This window comes from Pongo pygmaeus, chromosome X, assembly GCF_028885625.2.
Source record: "Pongo pygmaeus isolate AG05252 chromosome X, NHGRI_mPonPyg2-v2.0_pri, whole genome shotgun sequence".
NCBI lineage: Eukaryota > Metazoa > Chordata > Mammalia > Primates > Hominidae > Pongo > Pongo pygmaeus.
Window position 1 is genome coordinate 45,662,152 of NC_072396.2, and position 18,769 is coordinate 45,680,920.

At 41.0% G+C, this 18,769-nt stretch overlaps 1 protein-coding gene across 16 annotated transcripts in view; it reads left to right on the forward strand.

Annotated features, from left to right (window-relative positions):
- The window catches only part of KDM6A (lysine demethylase 6A), a 234,187-nt gene that overhangs the window by 118,363 nt on the left and 97,055 nt on the right, over positions 1–18,769 (forward strand). For all 16 annotated transcript variants that reach the window (XM_054470663.2, XM_054470666.2, XM_054470665.2 and 13 more), the window contains exon 5: positions 17,156–17,214. In XM_054470663.2, coding sequence (XP_054326638.1) covers positions 17,156–17,214 — 59 coding nt within the window. The remainder of the gene's footprint in view (positions 1–17,155; positions 17,215–18,769) is intronic.

Below are 18,769 nucleotides of genomic sequence, written 5' to 3' on the forward strand. Positions count from 1 at the left end.
AAGGTGTAAATATACCACGTTTTCTTAATCCATTTATCCTTCGATGGATACTTAGGTTGATTCTGTATCTTGTCTATTGTGAATAAGGCTGAAATGGATATGGGAATATAGATGTTATAAATAAAGTTTCAGTGCCGCAGAAGAAATAGCACTCGAATATAAAGTTTTCTTTTTAATTCTCAACAAGGCAAGGTACTTCTATAGAAGGGTGCGCCCTTACAGATGGAGCAATGGTTGAGCACACACTTGGGCAAGGGAGGGGAAAGGGTTCTTTCCCTGACGCACCTGGCCCCTGCTGCTGTGTCGTTCCCCTATTGGCTAGGGTTAGACTGCACAGGCTAAACTAATTCTGACTGGCTAATTTAAAGAGAGTGACGGGGTGAGTGGTTTGGCAGGAAAAAATGGTTATGACAGGGCAGGTAATTGGAATGAGTCAGGGTGGAGCAGGTAATCGAAAAACGTTGCTTTACGAGGAAGTGAAGTTTAAAAGTAGAAGGCAAAGAATTGAACATACTGATTCCTTGGAAAGAAATTTAGAACTCATATATAACATAGATATCTGTTTGAAATTTTCATTTCAATTTCTATGATTTATAGCTAGTAGTGGGACTGCTGGATCAAATGGTGGTTCTATTGTTAGTTTTTTGAGGAAATTCCAACATTTTACTAAGAAAGAATCCCCAGGGGTTCAGATTTATGTGGGAAATCTTGGGTACAACTCTGTGTGGTACCTAATTTGTTTCCTAAGTCTCAGGGCATTTTATTGGCTTTCAGTGTTTGCTTACCTTTCTGTATTCTCCTTTTTTTTCAGCCTTTTTCGTTTTGCCGCCAGCTCAGCCATTCATTTATAAAGATCCTTTTAAAATATGTCATCTAATATTTTAAATAATTTTGTATTAGGAAGGTTTTTCAATATGTATACTTCTTGCCATTGGCCTTATTTTTGGAAATTATACTATAAGGAAATGTAAATGAAATTGTTGGGATACTATTTATTTATTTTTATTTATTTATTTGAGACGGAGTCTTGCCCTGTCTCGCCCAGGCTGGAGTGCAGTGGTGCGATCTTGGCTCACTGCAGCCTCTGCCTCCCATGTTCAAGCAAGTCTCCTGTCTCAGCCTCCCGAGTAGCTGGGACTAAGGCCACCACACCAGGCTAATTTTGTTTTTATTTTTTAATAGCGACTGAGTTTCACCATGTTGCCAGGGTGGTCTTGAACTCCCAACCTCAGGTGATCCACCTGCCTCAGTCTCCCAAAGTGTTGGGATTACAGATGTGAGCCACCTGTTGGGATACTTTTAAAAAATCCTGTGTGCTTTAATTATAATCACTTGTGTTTTTGAACCAGTTTGTGTTTCAGCAACATGGGGAAGGAAGTTGTTGGTGGTATTAGATGCATTGCCCCCTTGTCACAAAAATTCTAAATGCCAGGTAGTATTTTAAGTATTTTACATGTATCATCTCATTTAACTCCTCAAACAACCCTTTGAAATAGGTACTGCTTTCTCCATTTTACAAAGATGAAGACATTGAGGTCAGCTAACTTGTTTCATGAGTCTTTCTGAAATTTTTTTATTGATTTTTATTTTTATTTTTATTTTTTATTTAAGAGATAGGGTCTTCCTCTGTAGCCCAGGCAGGAATGCAGTGGTACAATTGTAGCTCACTGCAGCCTTGAACTCCTGGACTCAAGCAGTCCTTTTTAGCCTCCCAAGTAGCTAGGACTACAGGCCTGCCCCACCATGCTCAACTAAGTTTTAAGTTTTTTGTAGAGAATGAGAGTCTCACTATGTTGCCCAGGCTGGTCTCGAACTCCTGGTCTCAAACAATCCTCTCACACTGGCCTCCCAAAGCAGTGGGATTACAGGTGTGAGCCACTGTGCTCGGCCTTTCATGAGTCTCATAACTAGTAAGTAACAAGGCTGTGATTCTGACTCAGGTCTCTACAGTCTTGGGTCAGAATCACAGCCTTGTCACTTACTGGTTATGAGATGACTTCTACAGTCTGATTGCATTATTGCTGTACAATACTACACATACACTTTGGAAGCAGAACTTCTGCTTCAGTGTTGTGATTTTGGGCATGATGCATATAATAAAGTTTTGCCAACCTCTTCTGCTATATTATCTTAACTGTAAATGTTATTTTAATTGTCCAGAAGGTAATTCAGACTATAATAAGGAAATGATTCTGTATAAATTGAATCAGCAAAGTATCATTCTTCTATGAAAAATATGTAACAGGTTATTAAAGACTGTAAGATACTGATTTACTCAGCGTCAAGACTTTCCTAATTAACATATGCTGGTTGCTTTGCTATAGGGATCAAAGCACGACTTGGGTTCGTTCTCTACCATTTATAGGCTCATATTCTAGTGGAGGAGATAAATGACATACTTAACAATAGATGTGAGTATTCATTTGGAAGTGAAATGGGAGAGATTCCCTTGCCCCCCTCGCAGGGCATGTGATGGGGGTGTGGCTCGCTTCTTCAGTGCCCCACTGCTCAAACCTCTAGGGGAGCATACAGACTGGCAGGCTGTGGGGCTCCCACCCCACGGCAATGTCTGTCTAGGGGTGAATGTTACAGCTGAATCCCCAGTGGGCATGTGTTACAGGGTGCTCTTTTAGTTTGCTGTCTGTAGGCGGCTTGTGTTAACCAGCTCAATTAGACCCTATACCTTGTCGCAAGGACAGAGAGCTTCCTGTATCCTGGGTTCTTGCCTTGGTGTACTGGAAGAATCGAATCACATGTGGGCTTGGAGAATGAGTGTAAAGTTTTATTGAGTGGAAAGTAGCCTTCAGCCTATGGGGTAGCCAGAGGGAGATGGCCGCTTGGCAGCCCCAGCTCTCCTCCGACTGCCCTGGTCAAACTCTGCCTAGTCCCGCTGGTCAGTGGCCTGCCGGTGTGCCAGCGTTTGTCGGTGTGCTCTTCCGCCTGCATGCTCCCCTCAACATCCTCTCAATGTCCAGCCACTTGTCTTCTTCCACCGATGTGTTCCTCTCGCCATCTAGCAGTTTCTGTCTCTGCCTTGCTAGGGTCTTGGGTTTTTATAGGCCCAGGATGGGGGCGTGGCGGGTAGGCAGAAGTGCCTGTCCTCACCTAGGTCTGAGGGGGTAGAGCCCTAGCCAGGGACCACACCCTCCTCTACCCAGCACTTCCCTTCTCCCATTCTGTATCATTTAAAGGGACCACACTCTTCCCTTCCCAGCAGTCCCATATCAGAAGCATGTATTAGAAACTATAACTCACTCTGGGTTTTTGGGAATATGTCAAATAATACTTCTGGAAGGAAGAGGTAAATGTTGCTTTTTAAAGGATAGACAGGAATTTGCCCGATTAAGGAGTGAGTTTGAGGGAAGGATGGCAATGGCTTTTTTAGGCAGAGGAAGCAAACATGGTTAAAATCATAGAAATGTATAAGGTTGTATTTTATTCACAGATCTGCATGTTATTTGTCCTGACTGAAGTGGTGGTTATGAGATTGGGAACGTTTCAGCAAGAGTCATAAAATGAAGGCCCTTATAAATCAAGCTAGATTGTGGGGACTTTTCAGAGGAGTTTAAAATAGAAAGTGCATGTTTTGCACTTCATGTTTGAGTTTTCGAAAGCTCACTTGCGATGGTTTGGAGAGCAGATTGAAAGAGGAGGAAATAGAGAGAGAGCCTACAGTTTGGGAGACAAGTTAGAAAACTGTTGAAATAGGCCAAGTGTGTAAAGTTGAGGTCTTCACTAACCTGGAGAAAGATAGTAGGAATGGAGAAGGGGTGGATTCAAAGGCTTTTAGATTGTAAAATGAACTCTGTGAATAGAAGGAACATGGTTTATTGGTGGGGAAGAGGTGAGAGAGGAAAAGGACTACTGTTTGGCTTGGTCAACTGTTAAGATTGTTACCACTATCTAAAATCTGCAGTACCATTAGACTTTCTTGTTCAGTGTTAAGATTCATGTAATTTCAGATATTCATGGTATATGTAACGGATGGGGGTAATTATAAAGAAAGTATTTGGAAATTCATGCCTTTATAACCTTCATTTCTATACCCACCTTCCCCCTTTTTTTATTCCCCAGTAGGTTTTGTTTTGTTTTATTTTATCATATTGTGTTTTTCTTTCCCAGATCTGGTAGACAAAGGTACTCACAGGGTTAATAGCAGATTTTTTTCCTCCAACTGTGTATCACTAGGTTTGTGAATTAGAGTCATAATACAGTAAAATTAAGACATTTGATGTTTTTGTAATATTTTGGCATGGTTTTATTTGTTAATATCCTAGCATAAAAATATAATAGTCTTCAAAGATGATTACTGGGGTATGGGGTGCTTGGTGGTGGCTACAATCAAATTCTTATTCCAACCCCAAATTGGCAACGTTCTAACAACATAGAATCTTATTATTTAGAACCCAATTACTGTTGTTCCCCTTACCCATGAGGGATATGTTCCAAGACCCTCAGTGGATGCCTGAAACTTCAGGTAGAACTGAACCTTATTATATACGTTTTTGTCAACAAAAAGAGTCAAACTCTGTAAAACATTTTAGCTGGGAGTTGTGGCTCATGCCTGTAATTCCAGTACTTTGGGAGGCCAAGGCGGGTGGATCACATGAAGCCAGGAGTTCGAGGCCAGTCTGGCCAACATGGTGAAACCCCATCTCTACTAAAAATACAAAAATTAGCCGGCCATTGTTATATGTAAAGTTTCGGTGCCACAAAAGAAATAGCACTTGAATATAAAATTTTCTTTTTAATTCTCAGCAAGGCAAAGTACTTCTATAGAAGGGTGTGCCCTTACAGATAGAGCAATGGTGAGCGCACACTTGGACAAAGGAGGGGAAGGGGTTCTTATCCCTGACACACGTGGCCGCCGCTGCTGCTGTGTAGTTCCCCTATTGGCGAGGGTTAGACCGCACAGGCTAAATTAATTCTGATTGGCTAAAGAGAGTGATGGGGTGAGTGGTTTGGCGGGAAAAATGGTTATGACAGAGCAGGCAATGAGTCAGGGTGGAGTAGGTAATCAAAATGAGTCAGGGTAGAGTAGGTGATTGAATAAGTCAGGGTGGAGCAGGTAATTGAAAAAGGTTGCTTTATGAGGAAGTTAAGTTTAAAAGTAGAAGGTAAAGAATTGAACATACTGACATATTGATTCTTTGAAAAGAAATTTAGAACTCATATCTAACAACCCCTCCCCTTGTATTTCCTCACAGTTTTCTTTTCAAACTTTTTTTAAACATGTCTTGGCTTAGTTGTTTGGCTTGATTTTCCCAAAGAAGATGCTTCTCTGGATAAGGTGGAGAATAGTTAAGGGAGGTTTGAGTAAGTGCCATTTTTATGAGCCTCTGCATCAACCTATGGAGGCATGGTATGACACAGCACCTGACAAGAATAAGTACGCCCATTATGGCTGCGAGGGAAGTAAGAATTGAGGCTATTATTCCTTTCCATTTACTGAACTACTTTTCTAGCCATCCTGTAAAGGGGTCATTTAACCCTGAGTTGTTGGCTAACTCATTGGATAGAGCAGTCAGACCTTGCAATGCCTTTATTATACGTCCATCAGGGGTGGTGTTGTTTGGGATGAAGGTACAACATTGAGTTTTCATCATGACGCAAACTCCTCCTCTTTCTGCTAATATCATGTCTAAGGCTATCCTGTTGTCCCAAGCCATCTGGCTAGTTGCCCCTAGTTCAGCTATTCCTTTAACAGCATCTCTAGTGTAGTTAATAAATTACTGTTGGTTGTAGTAGATGTAGTTTATCCAATCTACATTTTTATTAATTGTCACCTACCAAAATATTGACTTAAATGCTGCAGCTATTTGATTTCAGGTTTTAAATTGATCTGGTATTCCCCGTGGGACTCCAGTTGCATCTAAATAGACATGAGAGTCGAAAGACCCATAAGGGGCTTCTCTCACTTTATGATGTCTTACTTTTCCTTCCTCTGGTTGATGAAATGCCAGGGTGAAAGGGATAGCCAGTTGGACTAAAGCATAAGTGCCACTCCAGTTATTTGGCAGAGTGTCCAGTAAAGGTCCACCACAGTACTACCACACATCGCTCGGGGATGAACAAGGGCTGACTGATTGATAAGCTCTTCAAAATTCTTAAGCTCACTGCATCCCTTCAGGTCTCCAAGGAACGCTGTTTCTTCCCTGTCGTGAGAGACACGAAGTGAACTTAGTGTTGGGAGACGGAAGTTGGATGGCCCTCGGGGGCTGGGAGATGGAAGCTGGATGGCCCTCGGGGGCTGACCCGCAGGGTGCCAGACTTCGGGATATAGCAGAGAGAGCTTGGCACGACTTATTCCTCCAGGCTGTAGAATCCTGGAAAAGAACTGCCATGCAGCCCACACCAGGTCAACTGGAGGACCACCTTAGTGGAAAGGGGACAATCTGGGCCTCTGTCCTGCTGTGCACACAAGCATAACAATTGCTTTTGTTTAACGTGTGGACGGAATATTTGATCCATTCCAACCAGGCATTTGCATCTTGATATCCTGTCTTAATTGCCAAAGTTTGTTTTAAGTCTTTAACTTTTACGATAGCTATCTTGGTCTTGTCGTTAGATGGAGGAGGAGCAATTGTTCCGTTGTGAGAGGTTTTGGAAGGAGGCTTAGAGGAAGGTGCAGGCAGTGGGAGATTAAAGAAACGCATTTTAAAGAATCTAATAGGGTTTGTCCCTGAAACATCAGCCCCCATACCATAAAACCGGCTTAAAGAAGGGAACTGGCTTAGAAAAGGGGAAGAACTTTGAGCGTTTGAGATAATAACCTGTATAGAATTACACTGGTTTAGCTGACGGGGGGAGGGCTGTCCTTCTAGTAAAATGTATGGTTTTAGGAAATTACAAAAACCAGTTTGGGCAGTCCATTCTTGTTCTTTAGTGCTCCACAGAATGTTGGACTAACTACAGCATAAAAGCTCTACATCGGGGAGTAAGACTCCTGGTTGACACCAGGGTCTTTATCGAAATCTCTCTGGATTAAATGGTCCCAATTTACTAAGGCCCAGTCTGAGGAGAGTCAGGAGGGACAGAGGTACTTTTCTGAAGTAGAGAGCTGTCTTTGACTTGGCAAGCCCCCACGGGTATAACAAGGCAAGCGTCAAATGCAATAGTTTGAGGTGAAATTGACTTGGTTATGTTACAACTAGATGGTCAGCAATAGAACGAGGAAAGAAGAAAGAGTAATAGAATAGATGAAAGAGAGTTAAATTTTTCTTAACTTTAGTTTGATAGTGTTTTCCCCTGAGACTATGGCCCACGACTCTGGAGAGGGCGGTGCTTTCTTGCCTCGGGTGTGATGAGTCCATCCCCCTTCCGCTGTACGAACAGCAGTCTCGGTAGTTAGCAGCACAAGGTAGGGTCCTTCCCAGGCTTGCTTGAGTTTTCCTTCTTTCCACCCTTTGATGAGAACGTGATCCTCAGGCTGGTGCTGGTTTACCGGAAATTCTAGGGGTGGTACCTGTGCTAAAAGACTTTTAGTTTTGAAGGAAAGGAAAGTGGAAGATAAACCAAGTATATAAATTCTAAGAAATTGATCTTTTGTTTTAAATGTGGGGACATAAGCAATGGGCTTTATAGTCCTTGGTGCCTTCTTACTGAGAAATTTCCCTTAGCACCCATTTTTATTAGTTTTTAGACCGAAGAAAGCCAAACAACGTTTTATATTTGACAGTGCTTCCTGTATGATTTTTATACTAGGTAAGCTAAATTTCACCTTTATGTTAGTGTGTTATTAATGTTAAACTCAATTTTAATAAAACCTTGTAGATATATTTATCCAATTTTAACGTCTGACCATAAGGTAAAATTTTTAGACTCTTTTTAACCTTTTATAATTTTTGTTAAAGAGCAGGTTAGTGCTTTAAGAAAAACCTGTTGTGCTTTTGTTTTAATGTCCAATTCACAGAAAGACTGGATGATACCCCTTTAACTTTAGCCAATATGTTTACACACAGAATTTCCTTTACAATTAACATTTTAAAAATTGCTCAAACCTTTAAAACAAAATATATTTCTTTAACCTTTTAATGTAGGTAAAAATGCACATTCTTATGCCTCCTTTTAATCCTTTTACCAAAGGTATATTTTACTTTCCTTACAAACCTTGCACATAAACTGTTTCTTCAATAGTTTTACATTCAGGAGGCCTAATTACTTTTAAATTATATAACATTTCTTGCATAAATTCCCTTTTATAACATTTTTTTTTCACGAGTTTCACGGACAATTCTTCAACATACCTCAACTTTCTGACTTGCTGCAAACATCCCTTTCTTTAAACAACCAGTTAATTTATTTTAGGACAAGAATTTACCATATAACATTCTTTTTATATAAATTCTTCCCCTCCCCACCGCCCCCCCCCCCCTTTTTTTCATTCTTCTCCAAAGTGAACTTCCTTTATGTCTGTGGACTAGACTGCCTAAGGCCACAAGATTAGAAGTTAGGACAGTACATGTTACACTGTTAATTTTTAGCAAACTTTACTTTTGTTGGAAACCTTGTAAGTTTGGGATTTCAATTATCCTTTGCTATTAATAAGACCTTGTTTAGTCCAGATTAACTTAGAATTGGTATAGATGGTTCCTTCCTGGTTCTGTAAGTACTTTAAGGCTTGGCTGAGTGCAAACAGCTCCCACGTTTGAGCAGACTAATTATTAAGCAATTTTCCTAATTCTGCTTCTACAAGAGTTGCCCTATCAATTACTGAATACCCATTGTGTCTTTTTCCCTCAATCACCCAGGAGGAGGGAGGAACTGTCTATCGTCCTGTCCTGAAGGGAGTTCCTCCTAGGTCTGGTCGGACCTTTGTACAGTAACTAAGATTTAGATCCCGTTAGGAAACCTGCTGGGTTAAGGGAATTTTTAGTGATTAATGTTGAATTATCCTTTTTTTTTTTTTTTTTTAAAACAGAATAGCCTCATACTTTCTTGTGTTAGCAAAGCAGCTGTCGCTACAGATTGAATGTATTAGGGCCATCCGTGGGTTACTGGGTTAAGGATTTTTGATAGGAAGACTACGAGTTGTCAGTGGCCTCAGTGCTTTTGGGCTATGCCCTTGTTTACACTGACAAGGTGGTATTGGAGTGTTGCAGTGTCACGGAGAAGACCTTCAATTATCAATTATAGGTTTTAAATTTACCCTGGCTTTTAAAGGAATAGGGTACACTGTTTTTACCTTTACTACTTATATCTCTCTCTTTCTCTCTTTGTCTCTTTGACTTTGTCTTTCTCTTTGACTCCCTCTTTGTCTCTGTCTCTTCCTCTCTTTGACTCCCTCTTTGTCTCTCTGTCTCTTCTCTCTCTCTCTCTCTGCCTTTTTTTCTCTCTCCCCCCCTTCTCCTCTCTCTCCCCTCTCTCTCTTCCCCCCCTTCCCCCCGCTTTCTCTCTCTCTGTTTCCTTTCTGCTTGTCTTTCCCTGCCTCTGCCAGCCGCTTCTGCTGCTGTTCTCCCCTCTCTTTCCCCTTTTACCCCGGAGAGGGACTCAAGATGAAAAAGAGACAGAGCCCCTGACCTCCCTATTCTTCCTCGAAAGTCATGAGCAGAAGGGCTTCTTTCTCCTTTCTTAGTTCAGGACATCCTCTCATGAAGTGGCCTGTTTTTCCACATCAATAGCACCTATCTTGTCCTTCCTCCTTCTTAGTTCTGGGATTCTTTAACCCTGCTCCACCATACTCTTTAGGGGGCCTGGTAGAGGAGGACCTTGGTCCTCCAGATGGAGGCTGGGGTCCTTTAAAAGAGGGTTCGGACCCTTTATAGTTTCTAGCTCCCTGGAAACTCTGTCTAGAAGTACCTGGGTTTGGAGCCATCTGTTGGAAGGTGGAAAACGTAAGTTTTGTCTTTTGTTTCTGTTTTTCTTCGTCCCTTTTCACATATACTTTCTGAGCTTCCCTGAGAAGCTCACTTAGGGGACAGTCTTCTCAATTGTCTATGTTTTGTAAATTTTTTGAAATGTCTGGCCAACTTTTAGTGACAAATTGGAGTTTCAACATTCCTTGCCCACGGGGATCATCCAAATTGAGGCCTGCATATTGCCTCATTTGCTCCCTCAGTCTGTCTAGGAATCTCATAGGCCCTTCATCCTTTTCCTGTTGTATATCAAATGCTTTAGAAAGATTTCGGGTTCAGGGTACTGACTCCCGAATTCCTTTTATTATTATCTCCCTTAGGTCCTGCATATTTTCCTGTTGATCTGCTTTGTTATTGTCCCACCAGGGGTCTCAGGCGGGGAATTTCTGGTCCACGGTTTCACCGGGACCACGTTTTCACCGGGAGGTTGCGCACGTTCCCAAACTACCATAGCAGCCCTACAAATCATACTGTTTTCTTCTCCTGAAAAGAGGATGCCCAAGATGGACATTAACTCGACCCAAGTGTATAACTGAGGTCCTAAGAATTGGTCAATTTGGTCTGCCACTCCATAAGGGTTATCTAGTAGTGGTTTAAGCTCCTTTTTAAAATTCTAGACTTCTTAACTGGTTAAGGGAGCATTTACAAAGCCAATGGCCCCCCCTCCTTATGGTACCGCTTTCAAAGGGAAGAGGGTCGGGCTGACCTCTTAGGTATGGAGGGAAATGGGAAATTCTGAATATCTTTTTTACATTGTTCTACCTCACGCTGGAGTCCTTTTAGAGAGGGGTCTTTAGGTTGGGAGGGAATGGGCTGATGGGACGGTAGTTCCCAAGAGTCAGGGTTATAAGGAGGAGGAATAACGTGAGTAGAGGTGGAATTTGGAATGGGATCTGAGGAGGCAGTGGCTGTCTGAGGGGAAAGATTGGGGACACTGAGTGGGGGAAGATAGTTTAGGGGATCCCATGCGCTGGAGTCTTTAGGCATGAGAGCTGGCTCCTCTGACTTTTCATTTTGAGGTGCCAGATTGGGTTCTTCCCTATTTGTTTTTAAGAGAAAAAGGAGGGCAGGTCCATGCCTCCAACAGAGGGCATAGCCTAATTCTGAGACACTGGACTTTTATCATTAACATATTGGATTAGAAGCTGACATATTACATCCTCATTCGACCTAAACTTTGTCCAGAAGATTGAGGGTTTGAGGATGGGTCTTTGAGTCTAAATAAAACAGCAATATTTTATCATTTGTTGCTTTTTCCTATGTTTAGTCCTTTCATTATCCTTCCAGTGTTTTAGCATGAGACCTAGGGGGCTATCTGGGGGGATATCTTTGTTACCATCTTTATCCCCCTTGCTCCCTGTCTTGCTTGGGGTATTTCCCATCTTGATGGTTTTGGGGTAAGGTTCAAAGTTCAATTTCCCTTACTGAAAATTTGTCACCTTTTGTGGGGAGGCTCAATTTCCCCCACTGGAAATTTCTCGCCTTTTCTACTACTGGAAGTTCGTGTGAAGTTCAGTCCCCTCCAATGGGGATGTCTCACCTCTTTTTAACCTGTAAGCCACCCCAACCAAGGAGTACTTCACCTCACTACCCCCTACCCCCACCCCCCCGCCCCACCACCTGGCTTTCTTACCTTGGTCCCTACCACCAAGGAAATACTTTACCGGCTCCTGTGGCTTCTCCTTCCTTGGTCTGTGTACGGTCATCACTGTGGTATGTGAGAATCCTTTAAGCTAGGTTACTGGCCAGTCCCCCCCGCCCTGCGTGCCCCCTCCGTCATGTTGCCAAGAGCTTGGGTTATTCCTCGCACTGGGTGAGTTCTGATTTCTCACCCCTGAGGTGACCACAAGGGGCGGGGCATGCCTCCTCATGAGAGAGAACCAGAGACTGTCGGGAGGGGAATGTAATCATGGGCAAGCCCCCAAATTGTTATACATAAAGTTTCGGTGCTGCAAAAGAAATAGCACTCGAATATAAAATTTTCTTTTTAATTCTCAGCAAGGCAAGATACTTCTATAGAAGGGGGGTGCGCCCTTACAGATGGAGCAATGGTGAGCGCACACTTGGACAAGGGAAGGGAGGGGGTTCTTATCCCCGACACACGTAGCCCCTACTGCTGTTTCATTCCACTATTGGCTAGGGTTAGACCGCCCAGGCTAAACTAATTCCAATTGGCTGATTTAAAGAGAGTGATGGGGTGAGTGGTTTGGTGGGAAAAATGGTTATGACAGAGCAGGTAATGAGTCAGGGTGCAATCAGTAATCAGAATGTGTCAGGGTGGAGCAGGTGATTGAAATGAGTCAGGGTGGAGCAGGTAATCGAAAAAGGTTGCTTTATGAGGAAGTTTAAAAGTAGAAGGTAAAGAATTGAACATACTGACATATTGATTCTTTGAAAAGAAATTTAGAACTCATGTCTAACAGCATGGTGGCACACACCTGTAGTCCCAGCTACTTGGGAGGCTGAGTCAGGAGAATTGCTTGAACTCCGGAGGTGGAAGTTACAGTGAGCCAAGATCACACCACTGCACTCCAGCCTGGGGACAAAGCAAGACTCTATCTCAAAAAAAAAAAAAAAAAAAAAAAAAAAAAAAAAAAAAAAAAGATCCTGAGCATTTCTTCAAAGGATTGTAACGGGAGGTGAAACTTGGCTTTACCAGTATGATCTTAATGACAAAGCACAATCAAAGCAATGGCTACCAAGAGGTAGAAATTGATCCAGTCATAGTGAAAGTGGACTGGTCAAGAGCACAGATCATGACAACAGTTTTTTGGGATTCTCAAGGCATTTTGCTTGTTGACTTTCCGGAGAGCCAAAGAATGGCAATAACCTCTGCTTATTACGAGTATGTTTTAAGAACGCCAAAGCTTTAGCAGAAAAATGCCCAGGAAAGCCTCACCATGGCGGTGCCTCTACTCAGTCCTCTCATCAAACAAGGGCAATGTTTTAGAGTTTTCATGGGAAATGATACAGTCCTGATTTGGCTCCTGCCAGCTTCTTTTTGTTTCCTATTTTAAAAAATCTTTAAAGGGTACCCACTTTTTTCTTCAGTAAATAATGTAAAAAAGACTGCATTGACATGGCTACATCCCCAGGACCCCTCAGTTGTTTAGGGCTGGACTAAATGGCTGGTATCATTGCTTACAAACGTGTCTTGAACTTGATGGAGCTTATGTTGAGAAATAATGTTTATATTTTTATCTTTTAATTCTGTTTCTTTTTCCATGAACTTTTTGAAGTCCCCTTGTACTGGGTGATTCGATTAGTAAATCTTTGCGCATCTACTCTATGGAAGTGCACCCTGTGCTAGGTGATGACAAGGAATACAGGCAGTGATCACTCCTGCCTTTATGGCATTTTTATTTGATCGGATGGAGTTTAGTCAACACACAAATAACAAATATATGGTATAATAGTTAAGAGTGAGCTCTGGAGACTGACCTAGCTTCAGTTCCTATGTCTGCTACTTAGTACCTGTTTCCTTGAGTAAATTGCTTATTCTCTGATTCAGTTTCTTCATTCTATAAATGAAGCCCTCTACCACCTCATAAGTTTTTTTAGAACCTTTTGAAAGAGTTGATGTTAGATATTGCATAAAACTTAAGTTTTTACTGTTACATAATAATGTCAGATGATAGAGATGTTGCAGTAAGACCAAATTTAGAGGTTGGAAAAATCACCTCTAGTTTGAGGTGGGTGGGACAGGAAGCAAAGCTTTCATGGGGAAGGTGGCATTTAAATGGATCTTGAATGATTGATAGAATTTATAGGGTGGTGGGGATTGAATAAGATTTCCTAGAGGGAGAAGAATGAAGTTGGGAGAATGTACAGTGTGTCCTGAAATCAGAAATGCCCGTCTCTACTGAAAATACAAAAAATCTTAGCCGGCCGTGGTGGCGGGCGCCTGTAGTCCCAGCTACACGGGAGGCTGAGGCAGGAGAATGGCGTGAACCCGGGAGGGGGAGCTTGCAGTGAGCCGAGATCGCGCCACTGCACTCCAGCCTGGGCGACAGAGCGAGACTCCATCTCAAAAAAAATAAATAAATAAATAAATAAAATAAAAATAAACTCATATTTCTATTGTATGCTCACCCCACCCTGTCCAGGCAGTTGCCTAAATAGATGTTAAGATGTTGCTCCCTTTCCTTTCACAACCACCCTCACCCCCACACCCCCATTGTCTTTCAAATCTTGACTTTTTAGGTAGAACACTAAATGACTCTGGATTAACTATTACCACTTTTACCACATTCTGAATATCCATGCCTCCTCTCCCCCACCCTCTAGATTGCATACTTCTTGAGAGCAGGGGAAGTATATTTTATTCGGATTGGTTTGTTTAACCCTCGAGTATTGTCCCTGGCACCTAGTAAATGCTCAGATTATTTCAGGGGGTGGGATAGTAGATGAATGATCCTGATTAAAAAGTTTCAACTAAATTTAAAATTTAAAAAAATTTAAACAGAAACTTTAAAAATGGATGTTGTCTGAGACCTTTGTGACTCCTGGAATTTGTGAATACTTCTGTAATATAATTTCCTCATTCAGAAAATTGGGGGTAATGAGGACTTAATAAAATGAAATTACCATATTTTTACATTTGACAATGTATTTAAGAAACTTAGTGTTTCTAGAAAGATACTTAGAATTCAAAGGAAATGCACAATATAATTTTAGGACAAACTTTAGCATTTTTAAAAAGCAAGAAAAGTCACTCAGCTTATTACTGGAAAAGGGGTCCTGATCCAAACTCCAGGTTGGATCTCACGCAAGAAAGAATTCGAGGATAATCCAGAGTAAAGTGAAAGCAAGTTTATTAAGAAAGTAAAGGAATACCTGCTCAACTGACAATACTTACAGTTATTTCTTGATTATATGCTAAACAAGGAGTGAATTGTTCATTAGTTTTCCAGTAAAGCAGTGGGCAATTCCCGGAACTGAGGGTTCCTCACCTTTTTAGACCTTACAGAGTTCTGACGTTGTCATAGTGCTGCTAGGAGTGTCTTTTAGCATACTAATGCATTATAATTAGCGTATAATGAGCAGTGAGGATGACCAGAGGTCACTTTTGTTGCCATCTTGGTTTCCGTGGCTTTTGGCTGGCTTCTTTACTGCAACCTGTTTTTATCAGCAAGGTCTTTGTGACCTGTATCTTGTGCCAACCTCCAGTCTCATCCTGTGACTAAGAATGCCTAACCTCCTGGGAATGCAGCTCAGTAGGTCACAGTCTTACGTTACCCAGCCCCTATTCAAGATGGAGTTCTTCTGGTTCAGATGCCTCTGACAAGCTGTTTACATTTTGGGCTTTAAACATCATTGATTCTTTTTCTCAAATAATGAATTACAGAAGTTGTAGTATAATTACCCTAGTTCCTTCATACTTAGGGCAAGATGACTCTGAGAAATGTTCCATACTGTCTCCCAGAGATCTCCAGCAGGCATGAGTCCCAGTTGCCTAGAGTCATAATTGGCTCCATAATGCATCCTTTATTGGCATACTTTCCTTTCCTGACTCACTTCTTTACTTCATTAAAGGTATTTCCTCAGATACTTCTCAAATAAACTACTTGTACAAAAACCTTTATCTCACAGTCTTTCTTGGGAGATGCAACACAGGCAGCATGACAAGCATTGTAATAATAGTTAAAATTTTGAAGTTTTAGAAATCAGAGACATTTGTAATTTGATACTTACAATTTCGAAGAAATTTGTTCACATAGATCAGTATGAAAGCTTTACCTTCTTTTTTAATAGGGAAGATTTACTAAAATAGATTTGCTTGGTTATTGATAAAACATATACTGGGTACTCAAACATTTGCTGTTTTTGAAAATAAGGAGTAGGAGCTGGGCATGGTATCACATGCCTTTAGTCCCAGCTACTTGGGAGACTGAGGTGGGAGGATTGCTTGAGCCCAGGAGTTTGAGGCTGCAGTGAGCTGTGATCGCATTGGGGTGACAAAGCGAGACCTTGTCTCTTTAAAAAAAAAAAAAGAAAGAAAAAAATCATGGAGTTATATAAATATAAATTATATAAATAGCTGGTTCCTATTTGGAATCCAGAGGTCAAAGTTAGTCAGGATAAGTGTTGACACATGTCTTGTTTCATACTGCAAAAGGAGTCAATGATATTTAAAGCACAAGATGTTAATGCCTAGGTGACAATTGGCATGATACTATTTTTCTTAAATACTAAAATTTGTTTTAGGTTTATATTGTGCATTTCCTTTGAATTCTAACTACCTTCCTGGCAGTACTAAATATAAAATTAAATCCAATTCAAGAAGCAGAAAGAACCAGAGAAAGAATGTAGATACAAGCAAGAGAGAATAGGATAACATAGGCTGAGCATTTTCTTATTCCTGAAGAATAGATTTTTAATTTTAGATTTGACCATAGAATTTCTGCTAGTAAATATTTTTATTTCGGGGCTGGAATACCTCTCTAAGTTGATTGGAATCTGTGCCATCTGATCACTGTTATTTTGGTGTTTTAGACTGGGTGGCTTATAAACAACAGAAATTTATTTCTTGCTGTTCTGGCAACTGGGAGGTTCAAGATCAAGGTGTCAGCAGATTCAGCATCTGGTGAGGACCTTTTTCCCTGTTCACAGAATGGCACCTTCACTGTGTCTTTACATGAAGGAAGAGGCAAGGGATCCCTTTTGGGCCTCTTTGAAAAGGACACTAATCCCGTTCATGAGTCCTCTACCCCCTAGCCTAATCACTTCTCAAAGACTCTACTTCCTAATATCATTACCTTGGGGATCAGAATTTCAACGTATGAATTCTGGAGGGACAGAAACATTCAGACCATAACACTGCCCTTCAGTAGGTGAATGGATAAATAAATTGTGGTCCCTCTAGACAATGGGAAATTATTCAGTGATATCAAGCCATGAAAAGACATGGAGGAAACTTAAATGCGTATTACTAAGTGAAAGAAGCCAGTCTGAAAAGGCTACATACAATATGATTCCAACTACAGTCTTTTCCTCAATATCCATGGTGGATTGGTTCCAGAAATTCCTTCAGATACCAACAATGTTTGGATGCTCAATTCTGTGATATAAAATGGCATAGTATTTGCATATAACCTAACCACATCCTCCCACATACTTTAAATCATCTCTAGGTTATTTATAATACCTAATATAATGTAAATACTGTGTAAAAAATATATTGTAATGCGTGATAGAATTTTAGGACTTAAAACATCTTGGATACCATATTTTACAATAATAACATCATATATGTTAGATACAAGTATTTTTCCTAAAAATCTTTTTCCCTTCCTTTACAGAATGCTGCCTTTTTATATGGTCTTGGTTTGGTCTACTTCCATTATAATGCATTTCAGTGGTAAGTTGACATAAAACCAGTAATTCAGTCGTTTTCAGTAAATGGCTTGTTTGCTTGTTTTGTTTGTGCTTGATTTTTTGTGTGTGTATGTAATAAATACAAAATCTAGTGTCATTAAACCTACACTTTTCAGTAATCTCTTGAAATGATTAGATTGTTCCTTGAAGGGTGTTGGCTCACCTTAGATTTTTAGAGTTGTATGTTTTCCTGAAAGAATCTAGTATAAGATTCTGTTGAAGAAGGCTTAGATTAGAAAGCTTTTTGGAATTTCTCAGTCATTCATTATGGACTGGTGTTCCCCAAGTTATTTGAACTGGTAAATCACTATGATCTCAGAAGTCAAGATATGTGGGTAAATGGTCTATGATGGCTAGTTTTCAGACTTCTAGACAAGATTGACCACTTCTCCCTTCCACATACCAGATAGCACTTTCCAATATCCAGTAACTAGGCACCAACTCATAAACTGTCAGTTCTCTGTAGAATAGTACCACTTCAGAGTTGGAGATTAAATATAATAATAATAATATATAAGATTTTCTAAACTGTAAAGTGTAGTACGCTGTAATATTATGGCCTTTGCCCCATTGTTTTCTGTTTACCAGACAATAGTATGCACTAATGGGGTAAAAAGGCATATAGTTTTAGTTGAAAGATTGGTATTGTTGTCACAGCATTGCCACTTAGTTTGATCTTGAGTTAAATAACTTCTCTAGGTCTGTTTCCTCTTTAGTTTATTTATTTATTTTTTATTTTATTTTATTTTATTTATTTATTTTTTGAGACAGGGTCTCACTCTGTTGCCCAGGCTGGAGTGCAGTGGTGCGATTGCAGCTCACTGCAGTCTCAATCTACTGTGTTCAAGCAGTCCTTCCACCTTAGCCTCCCAAGTAGCTGGGACCACAGGCACATGCCACCATGCCCAGCGAATTTGTTTTTATTTGTAGAGATGGGGCCTCCCCCTGTGTTGCCCAGTCTGGTCGTGAACTCCTGGCCTCAGGGCATGCTCCCACCTCCGCCTCCCAAAGTGCTGAGATTTACAGGCATGAGCCCCCACGCCGGCCTCATCATTTGTTTAAAAAACAAAACTACATAGCAGTCACATGCCTTTCCTATAGAGTTTTGATGATCAAGTGAGATACAGTACATTTTATAAAATGTAAACCCAATTTAGATTTTTTTTTTTTTTTAATTTTTTTGGTCAGAGTCTCGCTCTGTCACCCAGGCTGGAGTGCAGTGGCACGATCTTGGCTCATTGCAACCTCCGCCTCCCGGGTTCAAGCGATTCTCCTGCCTCAGCCTCCCAAGTAGCTGGGATTACAGGTGCCCGCCACCATGCCTGGCTAATGTTTTTGTATTTTTAGTAGAGACGGAGTTTTACCATGTTGGCCAGGCTGGTGTTAAACTCCTGACCTCAAGTGACCCGCCCACCTCAGCCTCCCAAAATGCTAGGATTACAGGTGTGAGCCGCCACACCTGGTGACATTTTTTATTTTTAGTGTATCTGACCTTTTCAGAGTCCCTTCTGTGCTCCAGAATTTTAAGCTCACGGGTG